General features: G+C 30.9%; 1 protein-coding gene across 1 annotated transcript in view; it reads right to left on the reverse strand.

Moving 5' to 3' along the window:
- nrm (neuromusculin) overlaps nt 1-16,569 on the reverse strand; it is a 671,433-nt gene that overhangs the window by 334,570 nt on the left and 320,294 nt on the right. The window contains exon 2 of the mRNA XM_072544107.1: nt 3,112-3,285. Coding sequence (XP_072400208.1) covers nt 3,112-3,285 — 174 coding nt within the window. The remainder of the gene's footprint in view (nt 1-3,111; nt 3,286-16,569) is intronic.

Below are 16,569 nucleotides of genomic sequence, written 5' to 3' on the forward strand. Positions count from 1 at the left end.
AAGGCATATTTGGCCCAATAGCCATATTTTGGTCCAAATAACCTGTCCTTAGTCTATGTCCCAATAGTTATGACCCACCCTCGCATTTCTTCATTAGTAAAATGATTGTGACGAGGCATTTCAATCAAAAAAAGTAATGATGACTTTTAAAAAATGCAACATTACACTACACTGTCACATCTAAAATAATTTACTCTGAACAAATGACATTTACCAACAACCATTATCTGACAGTCCAAAGCATACTTTTCATAAATGAAATAATATTTGAAATCCTTTTTTTAAGACTCTAAGCAGTTCGACTGCGTTTGTATCGAAAACGGGTGAAATTATCATGTTTAAACAAAAGTACGAATTTTACGTAAAAATGATGTTTACGTCATATTTTCTAATAAAAATTACTAAAAAGTTTCATCAGAAAAAGTTCAGACTCAATTTGATCATTAGAAATGATCCACGTGGCGCCCTCTATGACAAAACGTAAAATTGTAAATAAAATACTATTTCTTGTCTAAGATTATGCCTTTGTGCCAATTTTGATAGCAATTTATAAATATACAGGGAAACTATTAGCTAAAAACGAACAACAAAAATTAACTTTAACACCCTGTATCTTTTTTCTCAGCAACATTTTATTAAGGCATATTTGGCCCAATAGCCATATTTTGATCCAAATAACCTGTCCTTAGTCTATGTCCCAATAGTTATGACTCACCCTCGCATTTCTTCATTAGTAAAATGATTGTGACGAGGCATTTCAATCAAAAAAAGTAATGATTACTTTTAAAAAATGCAACATTACACTACACTGTCACATCAAAAATAATTTACTCTGAACAAATCGCATTTACCAACAACCATTATCTGACAGTCCAAAGCATACTTTTCATAAATAAAATAATATTTGAAATCCTTTTTTAAGACTCTAAGCAGTTCGACTGCGTTTGTATCGAAAACGGTTTAAATTATCATGTTTAAAAAAAACCAATTTTACGTAAAAATGATGTTTACGTCATATTTTCTAATAAAAATTACCAAAAAGTTTCATCAGAAAAAGTTCAGACTCAATTTGATCATTAGAAATGATCCACGTGGCGCCCTCTATGACAAAACGTAAAATTGTAAATAAAATACTATTTCTTGTCTAAGATTATGCCTCTGTGCCAATTTTGATAGCAATTTATAAATATACAGGGAAACTATTAGCAAAAAACGAAAAACAAGAATTAACTTTAACACCCTGTATCTTTTTTCTCAGCAACCTTTTATTAAGGCATATTTGGCCCAATAGCCATATTTTGGTCCAAATAACCTGTCCTTAGTCTATGTCCCAATAGTTATGACTCACCCTGTATAAGGATATGATAAACAGCGGATCTCCCTGCTTTAGCTCCCACCTTCTTACTTCAAATTTTCTTGATAGGCTTCCTTCTATCCTTACTCTATAGTCTGTCTTCATTAAAGTCATTTTTACTAGTCTGATCATCTTTTCTTAAGAAATTCAAGTACTCTTAGGTCATGGTATAGACAGCTCCATCAGAGAATCGTACGCTTATTTGAAATCTATAAAGAGGAGGTTTAGCTTTAAACTGATGATCGTAATTACTGCTCCGAATCATTTTTAATACGAATATTTGATGTATGGTGGATCTGCCCTTTTTGAATCCTCTCTGGTATTCACCATCCTGCTTGTTTAGGTGCCTTTCCAGTCTAGTTCTTATGACTCTGGCGAGTACCTCGTTAGTTACATCCAGAAAAGTAATACGCCTATAGTTTTCGCGTACTTCATACTTCCGGCATTTCCTCTTGCTTCCAAATTTTCGTTAGCAGGCTACATATACGCAATATATGTGCTTCTCCTCATGCTTGATTAGTTCTGCAGGAATACCATTGCTGCCTGTTCTTTTATTATTTTTCATGCTATATATGATTTCTCTTATTTCTTTCACGGTGGGAATCTCCATTGTTTCCTCCATGTCGTTGACTTCCCCTACCAATTCCACTTTCTTCTCATCATTTCCATCCGATTCCTCATTAAGCTCTCTAAAATGCTCTTGTCATCTATCTGGCTTCTCCTTCTTATCCCCTATTAAATGCCCTTTTTCTCTTGCAGTAATTATGTTTTCTTAAGCCTTGGTCACTGTTCCTTTTCGCCTCCTGAAGCTTTTCACATTTTTATTAATGTAATGTTCTTTAATCTCTTGGAGTTTTTTATCCATATGCTCCCTTTTCTTACTCCTACACACTTTTTTCGCGTCTCTTCTCTCTGCTTTATGTTCATTTCTATTTTCGTCATTTGATTTGTCCCATATATTTTAGTCTTGCCCCGTTTCGTTTGTTAAGGCTTTCCTTGCAATCGCTATCAAACCATTCTTTTTCTTTTACTTTATGGCTTTTTCAAAATGATAGTGGGATGTAAAGGATGAAAAGTGATAATATTTATATTACTAACACTATCTATCGACGCATGCAAAATATACACAACTGACAATAGCCATGTCAAACTAGTGCTTGCCGCTAGCTTCTTTGACTTTATCTTTGATACCTCGCGTTTCTAACAGCTGGCAATCCTAATTTGTGACCATTTTTCACAGACAAGCTTATATCATCATATTAAAAACAAATTAGCTTGAATTTAATGTAAAAAATGTGGATATACGTCATGAGCAACGTATTTTATGTAAAAAATCAATGAACAATATTTCACTTTTTGACTGGCAACCTGTTATCAATATATTATCCTATTCTTACATGTATGTAAAAATATGAGTTTGATTAACTACGTTTTGAACGTAGTGATCTTGCAGTGGGATCTAGTACTATTAAAATCTTTTTTTTTTTTTTTAAAGAACTATACATTCATATCTACAACTCGTACAATAATCATCAAGTTCTCAAGATCTTGCACCAATACTTAAATAAAGAGACACATATGATCGTAAATATACAAGCTACCAGACGGTAATTGTAAGTGTAAGTCCAGACTAAGTATCTAAAGATACCAAACCTTGACAGGACATGATATATACTGGGGGATGGCGAATAAAGTCAACAATTTTATATAATTCTTGTGTTTCATTTTTTAATCTATAACTAGATCCCAACACTTACCTCGACTAATTTCGGTGCTACCATTAAACCATCTCACCATTGGGGTGGGCTTGCCGCCAGTTGCTTCACAGATCAAGTCAAGTTCATCGCCTTCTTCCATCGGACCTATGACAGTAGCATTCGGAAGAGGTGCTGGATCTCCACGTTTATGAATTTTTATATTATCAGGTATTTCTGCAATAAAAATATATAAATCAGGAACGTTTTAGTTAAATGTTAAGATGCTAGTAGTAATAATATGAAAAATTTTAATGATAGCAATTCATTTTTAATTTTCAGCATAACTTCCAGAGATTTCCACTTTACCGATAGTAGAGAAGTTTAGGGTATACATAACACATACAATTATTGTTTGTAGCAAGAAAAAAATACAAAGTATATAAAAAAACAATATAAAACGTAACTTAAATATATACAAACTAGAACACATCTTAAACAGAAAAAGATTTATGGCAAAGTGTGTTTCTAAAAATTTGAAGTGCGTTTGTTGAATTACCCCATAAGATTATACCATAGTTTAGGTAAAAGCAAAATAAAGAAAAATATAATATTATTATTGTTTCAAAGTTGACAACCCTTGCTAGTTGGCAAATAACAAATAATGAACTTGATTGCTTTTTCTTAAGTTGTGAGATATGAGCCGACCAGTTGAGTCGATTATCTATGATTATTCCCAATAGTTTAACAGTCCCTTTGTTATGTGGATCATTGTGTAAATTACTTGCAGATATAACCAAATTTTGTGTTTTATCGGAGTTTAGTTTTAGTTTGTTTGCAGCAAACCAGAGCTAGATTTAGTAGAAACTTCCTCATGAGACATTTTAAAATCATCATTATTTTTTCCTGACATAAAGTATGTCTTATCATCTGCGAATTATATGGTTTTGTACGTAGATATGAATTTAGACAAATCGTTGACATAACTAATAAACAAAATAGGTCCTAAGACCGAATCTTGTGGGTCTCCATGTTTTACGGATAGAAAATCGGAGGGATGACCTTGTGATTACTCTCTTTTATTATTTTCTCTTCTATAGACTCGTCAAGATGTACTAAAGTTTTCTTTTTTCTTTTTAATGAAATATTTGGTCCTAAGTATGGAAGAGAAAAGCAGTTGAACCAGTTAAAAAGAAAAAAGACAACAACTAATACATGAGGCGGAAATGAAATTTTCTAAATAGATAAATAGAGTGACAGTAAATTATACAATTAACCATGGATATATTAAGAGAAGTCTATAGGTGACACCAATTCGATGCCAAAATAAGAGAGCCTAGGTTAAGCGGCACCGGTCTGGAATGGGGCAACAGAGATATCGGCTTACAGGATATCTGGCTGTTGACACAAGTGGACAGAAAAAGTCCGCTGCAAGTGGCATGAGCCTACAGGACTGTGTCTACAGTAGCCTTGTGTTCAATCACTAAATATGTTCCTCTGCATATGTTGGCAGTGAAAAGAAAAGAGCTATATAAGAAAAGAAGTCTAGGCCATACTATGGCTAAGAGATGACAAGAAAGGGAAAGGTCAATTAAGAGATGGTAGGAAAAATGAAACAAGATAAAAACCGTGAAAAATATGCCGATCCCTAACCTAAGAGATTGGGTGGATTGTAGGTAAAGACAACTGATTTATTTCCTAACTCAGGTGCTCACAGGACACGAATGTTTGAGGGCTTACCTCTGTATGTTCGGAAATGATGATACGGATAAATGCCCATACTACGTACACTTGGATACTGTAAAGCATGCTATACTGGAGTGCAATAGATGACCAGCAGAAAGAAGCAGAATGGAAAGAGTGATGGGTGTGATTTTTGTGACAATGAAAGAAACAATTAAGGGAAAGATTGAATATAAAGCAAGTTGGAGTAGTGTACACAACTATGTCCGTGTAGTAATTAAGAAAAAAGAGGAAGAAAGACAGCTGATCCAATGGCAAAGATAAGAGGAATATATGTTGTAAGTTGAAGATATTGGGAATACATTTTGATAAGAGGCGAAAAAGTGAATCAAACTGTGTTAGTCAGATTGAGAAAGGAGAAACTTCTCGTCTGAGACTGATACCGTTCTAGGAGTGATAAGGATTTTTCATGCGCTATCTGGTTTTTGGTCCCAAATACCTCAATTTTTGGAGAAAATGTAGATGATTGTGGAGGATCTAAGAACCAATTAGGAGAACTGAAGAACGCAGAGTAAATATTGTAGTGTATAAGGAAACAGGGTGAAGTAGATGTGACGTACTACCACATAGGCACCATGCTTTTTTCAACGTTTGGACGTTATTAGTAGGTAGAAATTTTACACTACATTCTGGTATAGCCTGGATATGTTCTTTTAAAGCTCTTGTGACAACCGCGTACAAAAACCATTCCTATAAAAAAACGAATGAAGTTATTTTCCGAACAATGCTGATTATTGTACAAAATTACTGTCCTAAGCAGCAAAAGATACGATGAAGATCAAGAAACTATTTATCGATATTTTAGTAGATTAAGAAAATTGAAGAAGGGTTACTATTTAGCTCTTCTACAATAGTTCATTCGAGCTTGTATATTTTTGTTATAAAATTAAATACAAAAAGCTCTAAATCAAAATATAATAATTATAAATAAACAAATAATTTTTGTTATAAATTAATCAAACACAATTAAAATAGGATCACTTAGCATGGAATATATTTGAATATTCAAATCAATAATGCTTTTTCAGTATTATATTAAATACCGATTTCAACTCAGTTTATTAATTTTCATGTCGACTGACCCGAAAATAAAAAAAAAATGTAATATATTTGACATATTTCGTTGAATAAAAAAGCAAAATCGTCCGTTCAAGGGGATTAACAGGACAAATAAACTAAAATTCACAAAAATAATATAAGTTAGTATGGGGAATATTTACCTATTTTGTTGTTTGTCAGAGTACAGTTTTGTACATAATTTATACAAAAGCTTAAAAACTAATTACAATTGAAAGCTTTTTACGAAAGAGTTTAGTCAATAAAAAATACATTTAAAAAAAATTTAAATGAATTCGGGGTAATCCGTTTATACTGCTAGCTTAATCGGTTAATAGTGTTGTAGAGTTTTCCCATATAAGCATATTGGCAAAATTTTTGTCTGCTCTCCCCTTATTTTAATTTGAAAATCCACAATTTATCTATAGATTTGTAGAAGTATAGGTATACACTTAAATTATCGTGACAATAGCTTAATTATTAAAAAAATTAAATAGTATGTCGTCAGTATGTCGCCGTGGAAGCCCCTATCTAATTAACGAAATTATAAGTTAGGTTTAATATGAGCGCTTCTTCTTCTCTTGGATTATTGGTTTCGCTGCGAGGCGATTTACCAACTCGGTTTGAGTGTGGCCTTAATGTGGTCTGGCTCTAAGCCATATTAAGGTCACTGTATTTTCCTAGAATAAATAAGTTTCATTTTAAAGTCAAATCTAGCTTTTGACTTTATATCATTTGACTTTTAATGTAAAAGGTTATAATGGTTGTGGAGACGTTAAGCCTTCACAGTCCACAGTGGAGTATTGGAATTTTATGATCTGTTTAATTGTCTCTTCTGATGGTTGGTAAAGTACTGTATATATAAAGAGGTGGCATTATTAGTGCATTAAAAAGAAGGTCATTGTTGGGGATGGCATTATTAGGACATTAAAAAAGAGATGTAATTTAGATCCTCCATCAGTCCACATTCACAATATGGGTTTTCTTTTATTTTTAATTTGTATAGGTGTTGCTTTGTTAGGCAATGGCCAGTACACATTCTGATGATTGTGGTGGTATGTCGTCTACTTTTGTACGGGATACCCATGTACCAGGGTTTAGTTCGATATATGGTTTGGACTTGTAGGTATTGGTAATTGTTATTCTCCATAATTGTGCTTTACTTGTTTTTAAAGTCCTTTATTATGCTTCTTTTAATAGCTGCCAAGCATCCTGGTGGTGTATATGCATATTCATGGGTATATTCAGCTCTATTCCAATTTTTGCTAGAGTGTCAACTTTTGTGTTGACTAAAATGTCTGCGTGACCCGGAATTAATTATGTGTAATCCAAAGATATAAGCTATTGTAGCTCCGTACGTTATAATTGTATTTTAGCACTTAAAAAACGGTCTTACAAAAAGACTAAAACTAATACACAAGAATTGAATATCAGTGGTATTCGTGATGTTATTTGCGACGTGTAAAAATTTTGATAAATTAACAAATGTAGACATAATGCTTGTTCTTAAGAAATGTGTATTAATTGTAAATTTAAAATTATTAAAAGATAACTTGGTTAAGAAGCAGATGTTCGATGGTTCCTTTACATCATTATAGAGGTAATTAAAGGAATTGGGTTTCGGATAAGAAAATATTCACCAAAGCGTAGAATTATAGAACTCCCTAAAATTGCAGTAAAGAGAACTTTCTTTATAAAAAATTATATTTCAGAGAAGAAAGCATCTTTGTACATGTTTGCTTTCATTTATGAAACATGGATCTTCCAAAATGGAACGATATGTCGTTCATGGCAAAATAAAGAAAAAAAAGTGCCAGAACTACAAAAGCAGATAATAAAAGTTAGTCACATTAGTCAATTCGTTTTTTAAATATTATTTTTATCTAAATTGGGTTTATTAATAAAGAAATTTCCCATTTGTTGCCAACTTTTTCAGACATACTTTATACCTTACTAACAATTGAAAAACTTCTTCCCTTACATGGAATATAAAATATAATCATATACAGCTATATGTATATAATTCATTACTACATTAATTCATTTTAATTTTTACTTCACTATTTTATTGTTTCACTTGCAGTTTGTTTAACATAACAAAAATTGTTTATTACTTTCAAAATTTGGATATATTTAATAAAAAAGAAATATAATAATTAATTAATTCTAATACTCTATCAGTTTATGTATTTTTCCCTTAATTATTTAGATATTTATTTAAATTAAATATGTAATGTAAATGCCAAAAAATATATAAAGTTCGTTAAGCTGGCCCTTTTTACTATTTACCTTCTTCTTCTTCCTACTTTATAAATAGGCAAAATGCCTGTTTTACTTCGGTTTTTAGCCTCAATTGACGTTGTCTGACCATCTTTTCCTCGGTCGTCCCAATGATCTTCTTCCATTTGGCGATTTGTCCCTTGCTATTCGTACTATTCTATTTTCTGTCATTCTTTCGATGTGTTGATTCCATTCCACTTTTCTTCTTTTGGTCCACGCGTTTATTTCCTCTATACCACATCTCGTTCGTATTTCCTCACTTCTTACTCTGTCTCTTAGAGTTTGGTTTGTTATTTTTCGTAAGACTTTCATTTCTGTTGTTTCCAGTAGTCTTTGTGTTTTCGCCGTATCTACTCTTGTTTTCGCTATGTACGTTATTATCGGTCTTATTGTTGATTTATATATCCTGGTTTTCGTTTCCGTTGTGGGGTATTTGTTTCTCCAGATTGTTTTGTTGAGATATCGTGCTGCTCTGTTTGACATGTTCACTTGTTTTTGTACTTCTTCTTCCACTTTTCCGTAGCTTGACACTTTTATTCCCAAGTATTCAGTTTCCATCACTTGTTCTATTATTTTGTTATTTACGACTAGTTTACATCGTCTCGGTTCCGCTGATATCACTATCGCTTTAGTTTTCTCTGTTGATATCTCCATGTTGTATATTAGCGCCGTATCTTCGAATTCTTTAATTAATCTTTGTAGGTCATCTTCATTTTCAGCTGTTAATATGGCGTCGTCGGCGTAGCATATTATCCTTATTTCCTTTTTCTCCCATTCTATATCCTCTTCTTTTTTTAACTTTCTTTATGATTTCATCCATTATCAGATTAAATATTAATGGGCTCAGCGAATCTCCTTGTCTAATGCCAGTTTCATATTTGATAGGTTGCGATAGTTTTCTTTTACATCTTACCATAGCTATTTTATCTTTATATATATCCTCAATGGTTTTTACTAAATCCAGTGATATTCCCTTTTCATATAATAAATGTATCGCGTCCCGAATTCTCACTCCATCAAACGTTTTCTTCAAATCTATCAGACACATACAGGGTGGTCCTTAAGTAATTGTACAAACAGAAACCGTAGGTTCTGCACTTTAAAATATTACGATTTAAGCCAACTTGCTTTAATAAAATGTTGATATTAAGAAAGATACAGGGTGTTAAAGTGGAAATTTAAAATTTTATTTTTCGCTATAACTTTTACGTTTGTAAATATTTTTGGACCAAAATTTACAGTTGGATGCTGTTGAGTAGGATAAATTATAATTTTATACTTACTTTAATGTAACTAATAGAGGGCGCCACATATGCCACATATGTGGCATAAATTTGAGCTTAACTTTTTAGCTCTTTAAGTTAGCTCTATTTGTATTAAAAAATATTAAAGATAAATTATTTTTACAAAGAAAAGGTATACTTGTTAGTAACCCGAGAATTCAACCGTTTTCGAGATAAATGCATTTTATAAGTCAGCTGCACAATAATTCTTAGTTTGATATTTGTGCGGCAAAGCACTGAATACCTGTAGATAAGCATAATTCATAGTTTATTCGTATTAAAACAACTCAAAGATGATAATGTAACATCACAAAATGCTTTGTTATGGGTGCTAAATGTCTTATTGGAGGAAAGATATTTCATCTTCTTCTTTAGGTGCCGTGTCCGTATTCAGACGTTGGCAGTCATCATGTTTACAATTTCCCTTTGCTATCGCTTCTTAAATTTCTATAATGGCGTTGTATTACTTTTTCTCTATTGTAAAATGCTAAGCACCCAAAATATGTGGTTTATGCAAGATGGTACACCACCATATTCTAGAGAGAAGGCAGTTAGAACATACTAAAATACAACTTTTCTGAACGTTGGATTGGTCGTGGTAGTCATATGCCTTGGCAATGTGGTGAGATATTGATATAATTATTTAATTTATAAAGAATCTGAAAAGAATACTTATTGTTTATTACGTAAATTGTTTACCCATTTTTATTAGGACAAATAGAAACTAGAGCACAGGTACTGAATAACACATATGTGTCCTATTTCATAATACTTTTGCTACAAATCTAACCTGAAAGACTCAGCATTTTTACAAATACATCATCGTTGTCCTAATAACCGATATTGTTATAAATATAGTAAACACACAGGCAATTTAGTTCAGCATAATATTAGTTCGCTAGTAAATCCTAATAGTCCATTTGTTCGAGATGTAATTATAGTTACTCGTAAGCTGTAACGTAATCATATAAATAAGTAATGTCATCGATAGGTTATTCCGTGTGTATATAAGTAACCAATGAACGAGATAAATTACAGTTTAATACATTATTTAACTTCTGCGACAAATAAGATGTAGTTCCATAATATACCATAAGATTTGGATATGTATCCAAAATAATATATTCATCTATTATACATTATAGCCACCACGTAGCCCCGAATTAAATCCGCTTTATTTTTTTTGTATGGGACGCATTAAAACAACGTGTCTATAAGAATCCCATATACATTCGCACCCAACTATGGGAAGAAATAAATACTGCAGCAGTTTCTTTAGAACCAATGATGCTATTTAATATGAGACGATCTTTTATGGAATATATTGACAAATGAATTAAAGAAAATGGAGGACATATCGAACACTTACTCTGACAAAAAGTTATGTTATTTAGTTTAACTATTTATTAATTTGGTTTGTAAACAAAATGTTTTGATTATGACTTTATTTTAACATAAAACGTAAAATGTTTGATGTAAAATCCTATTATTCTGTTATTTTGTCAAATCGTATTATTAATTATCCTGCTTATATATTTATTTTATTTAATATTTCGGTAACTATTAACTTAAGTTAAAGGTATTTTATACCAAAATTCAGAAGTATTAATGTTTTTGTCTATTTTTTCTACGTTGCCTGGAGTAATTGCCTTAGATCAGAATTATGCAGCTGATTTTTAAAATGCGATTATCTCAAAAACTGTTGAGTTTTGAAGTTATTAACAAGTATACCTTTTTTTTTGTAAAATAATTTATCTTTAATATTTTTTATCCCAAATACAGGTAACTTAAAGAGCAAAAAAGTTAAGTGCAAATTTATACCACATATGTGGCATAAGTGGCGCCCTCTATCAGTTACATCAAAGTGTGCATCAAATTATAATTTCTCATATCTAAAAGTACCTAACTGTAAATTTTTATACATAAATGTTTACAAACATGAAAGTTATAGCGAAAAATAAAATTTTAAATTTCCATTTTAACACCCTGTATCTTTCTTAATATCAACATTTTATTAAAGCAATTTGGCTTAAATCGTAATATTTTAAAGTGTAGAATCTACTGTTTCTTTTTGTACAATTACTTAAGGACCACCCTGTATATGCTGGTTTGTTGTATTCCAGCGACTTTTCCTTTATTTGACTTATTACAAAAACTGCATCCGTGCATGATCTTCCTGTCCGCAATCCTTGCTGATCCTCTTGCAGAGATATTCGTTCATTTATTTTTGTCGCTATTATTCTTGTTGTCAATTTGAGTATTGTATTTAATAAATTTATTACTTGATAACTATTGGGGTCTTTCTTATCCCCTTTTTTGAAGAACATCACCATGATCGCTCTCCTCCATTCATCTGGTATTCTGTTCGTGGTGATTATTTTATTAATAAGAAGTTGCAGTTGTTGTACAAGGTGATCACCTCCATATTTTAAGAGTTCATTTGGTATTTGATCTTTTCCTGGTGACTTTTTGTTTTCTAATTTGTTTATTCCTTCTTTTACATCGTTTTGGGAGATTTCGGTCTTTTCCTCAGTTATTATATTTGGCGTTTCTGGTAAAAGTTCTTCGTTTTGTTTTTTAAACATTTTTGTCAAGAAGGCCACCCATGTATCCTCTTGTATGTGTTCTATTTCAACTAGTTCTTTCATTTCGCTTCTTTGTTGTCTTATGAAGCTCCATACTTGATTCTGATCCATAGAAATCCATCTCTAGTCCTTTTGTGAATCTTTTCCAGTAATCTGTTTTTGTTTTTCTTACCATTTGATGAGTTTCAGTTCTTATTCTTTTATATTCTTCATATGATTCATTCGTTTTTTCTGATTTATATTTTAGGAAAGCTTTCTTTATTTGGTGACATTTTTTATTATTGTGACTATTTACCTAAAGAGGCAAATCCCTTTATGGCTTCGACTTTATCAGCGAGATACTTTTAAATTCTGCATAAGTCAGTTCTTTTAATTGTGAATGAACTTTAATAGAAAATCGCGAAGAATTATTTTGTGCCATAATTTAACACAGTGTATGACGAAATATTTGTGATAATGTCAAAAACTAGTATGCTTGCCTACTGGTTTGTTGTTAAAAATAAACTAATTATGTATGAACTTGTCTGCAGGTGGATGTTTTCCACAGTTATCTCATTCTAGATCGTGTTTAAAATAACTTTAGCACTAAATATTAAACAATTTTATAGACTAAGCTTACAAAAAGGAAAAAAAATAGCAATAACAATTAACTGAATGCAAACATTTTTCTAAAAATGAATTTTATAACAAATAAAAACAATATAGCATTATAAAACCAGTTTGCTTATTGATTTATTGAAATTGCTACAAAAATCATAAAATGATGTCTAATGTTACAAATAAGAGCTGAAGAAATCGACATAATTATTTTGAATAACTCGAATTTGACATTCTAAAAAGAAAAAGAAATATATACTTTATTTTAAAGATCGATAGCTGTCGGACTCGTACGTTCATACCTTTAAATCTGTAGCCCACAATTCAGCCAGAAGGTAAAGTTGTACGTACAAACATGATTTGATTAGCCTGGAGGATTGCCAGTACACCCCGCAGCAAAACGGCGTGTCTGTTTGTTCTTTCTTTGACATGAGAAGCGACTGGAAAACATTAACTGTGAGCCCGGATAAAAAGCTTGGGGCCAAACGTTGCCAACTTTAACTTTTCCAGCCCTTTATATCGGCCGTTTTATCATTTTTGTTTCGAGAAAGCTGACATTTATCTTATCAATAAAAGGAAGTGAACAGCGACAAAGTAATTTTTTGTATCGGTCTGATTTCCGAATGGCTTCAAGTTTTCTTTATTGTGATCTGTCGATAGATGTAATCGCTTTTCTTTAGAAAAATTACAAAAGTTTTAAGTAAGTACGTCGATAATTCAGTGCTGCTTTGGCTATTCAATTTAAATATAGTCTGACAAGAAACAGTCTACAAGACCTTTTCAAAATATAAATGCAATTTTGTTCGTCTTTTTTTTTTACTTTTCCTTTACTGAATAATCAGCCAGTACATTTGTTTTGTTAATTTTTGGGTCACTGTTGTGCGTCCGAGAATATATTTCATGCCCTATTATTAGTGATAATACACATTTCGTATATCTACATTTTATATATTTTTTGTTTTCTTATTAGTCATTTAAATGTTACTATTGGATAGGTTAATATAAAGGTTATTATTTTAGATGGATAATCTGTAGGAATCTGAGAAGAATTTTGATAATTTTAGGGTTAATATCGAATAGAAGCATTGGTATGTTAATTGGGGTTATAATATTAATTTTGATGAGTTTCTGAGAGTTTCTGAGTTTCTGAGAAGATCATAATCTTCTATTTTATTTATTGGGCATTCCCAAAATATGTGTTCTAATGTTTTCATTTGTCCACATTTACACATTTACAGTATGGGTTATTAAGAATGTTGATTTTATATAAATGTACTCCTGTCTGGCAATGACCAATACTAATTCTAATAATGGTAGTAATATGCCGCCTATCTATGTATGGGATTGTGTCACATCATGGTTTATTAGGAAAACATTTTTGTATGTTGTTATACCAGTTACCTTTATATTGAAAAGAATTAAACCATGGACGTATAAACATAGATGGACACAGCAATAAGATACCTTAAACACACACTGTTTTGAAGCTTTGATATTTCTGGACAAGAGGGTAAAGGGGAGTAAAACGGGTATCGATAGACTGTGATACTTCCTCAATGAACATGAGCGTGCTTGAATTTTTACTCGCGGGGATAATTATTCAGACGTTAATAATTGGAAGTAGTAATAATGTATAAAAACACGTTTTTATCAAATATTTTGTATCAATGTCATATATTGTGTCAATGTATTTTGTATCAAATAATCCTACGATAAAAAAAAACAAATAAAAAATCTACATTTGTCAAATTTAAGTACATACCTATATTTATTGATAATTGTATTAAAACATATTTTTTAAAATTGTGACAAATTTGTTTTAATACAATATGAATAGATTCCTCGTAGTAAGGGTTTCTGCTACAAAAATATTTATTGATCATTCCAAAGCTCTTGCTGGCATTTGACATAAAATTATTTGCAAATATACCTACTTATTAAAAAGTAGGCGTGAAAATGTATAAATTATTGGAAAGCTATTTAGCGAACAGAAATATTAAAGTAAAAATGGTAAATAGACATAATAGAAGACGTTGGTACAGAAATAAATTTTTATTGATTGCGAAATAAAACAGTCTTAGTAAGAACGCTTCTTATGCGCACGGTGTTAGCATCTAAAGTAGTCCTCGTTTCATGATGAATTCCAATTTTAAAATATTTCTCAAGAACCAATTTTAAAAGTTGCATAAAATGACTATCGATTGCATCTTCATCATACACATGGTCACCAAAATGCTCATAAATTGATTTTGGGACATTTTGTATGGTTTTAATAATCAAAATATTCATAAGGTTTTTAACTCGTCTGTTGTAGATATTTATAGTTTTATTAAAAAATCTGAAATATTTTTCAGCTTCCTTACAAGTTTTAATAACCAAAAATGATGCTTTTGAAAGGTTTTTATACTGTTTTCTCTGTTGAAGTTTTGAGTAAGTTTCATCATTAATCAATATTATTTGGAAACCTACATAGAAAAATAAATGAGTTTTATTCATTTCACTAATTTATTTGAATTCATGAGAAATATTAAATTAAAAAGCTACTAAACAGATCTTTTTAATCAGATGATGTCTACTTACAATTTAAAAATGTCTATACTAATTTCATGAACTAATATCTTGTTCAATACATTAATGAATATGAATAAACCCAATGGTACGCCTATGAAAGACATATTTTAAAATGTAAACAAACAGGCTTCCTCAGTTCCTCATCTTAATAATGTAAACAAACAGTACGTACAAATTAAATGAGACATTGGGATGTAAATATTTCGTTTTTTTGCAAATGCAATACTGTAGCACCAATATTATAATATGTTTATTTCACTATTTACAAATATCACTTAAAATACAGCCAAAATATCAAAAAACAACTTTTCCTCATCTTGGGTAAAAAGTAAACAAACATGGACATGACATGGAACAGCATTTGACGTTTGACGTAGAGCCATAAGACAGAGAAATGTAAACACCGTTGCCATTAATAAATAGTTTTCAGTGCTTCTACATATAAAATAATTGGTTGATATCTGTTTTATACGCTATTATTAAATGATATGCATACTATGTGCACACTTGATGTTTAATTACAATTAAATATATTAATATAAGTAATAAATTATTATTTTGGTTTGATAGTACCTGTAGAGTATAAAATAAATATAGTAATATTTTCAGCGATACGTGAATAAGATATTTTAATAAAAAAACGTGACAACATTTGAAGGTGCTGAGAATGTAACCTAGTCAAATAATTTTGGCTTCACATTTTTATGTAAATAACTGAGTCCATCTGTGTTTATACGTCCATGAATTAAACCAATTATTTTGATGCATAGGACATATAAATGCAATATTCGTTTTAACGTTAAATTTTCTTCGTTTTTGATAATTTGTTTTGTAATAAAAAGTTTATTTTTAGTTGACCTACATTTGAGTATATTTTATATATTGAATTTCGTCTCCTTCTTAAGGTAGCGTACATTTCTGCGTAGGCGTCCTGCTTAATTTGTAATCTCACACTATTCTTAACTTCTTAACATTTTATAGTTTCACCGTGTATAATTGAGACATTGTGAAACATATCGAGTAATATTTTAATAATTAGAGTACATTCACCTGCAAAACCTGCAGACTCAATAAATTGTAGAATAATCTATTTTCCAATTGAACTTCCTAAGTATTGCAATAACGACCTAGATTAAATTGTATTGTAAGCTCATAGTTCAAAGTTTGTTAGTATGATAGAAGCATTAACCTCTGTGCTGAGGTATACATTATTTGTGAAATTTTAAATTGGGGATTTAAGCTCACATGAGCGCAGTCTATTATAGAAAGTTACCTAACTAACATGTATAGTGTAATTATCAGTAGCTGTCAATAAAACTATAATTTTTACTTCAGGACTTTAATATTTTATTGTATTACCATCGTCGATCGAGAAGAATCGGACAAAGGAGCATAAGAAAACAATT

Source organism: Diabrotica undecimpunctata, chromosome 9 (assembly GCF_040954645.1).
Source record: "Diabrotica undecimpunctata isolate CICGRU chromosome 9, icDiaUnde3, whole genome shotgun sequence".
Lineage (NCBI taxonomy): Eukaryota > Metazoa > Arthropoda > Insecta > Coleoptera > Chrysomelidae > Diabrotica > Diabrotica undecimpunctata.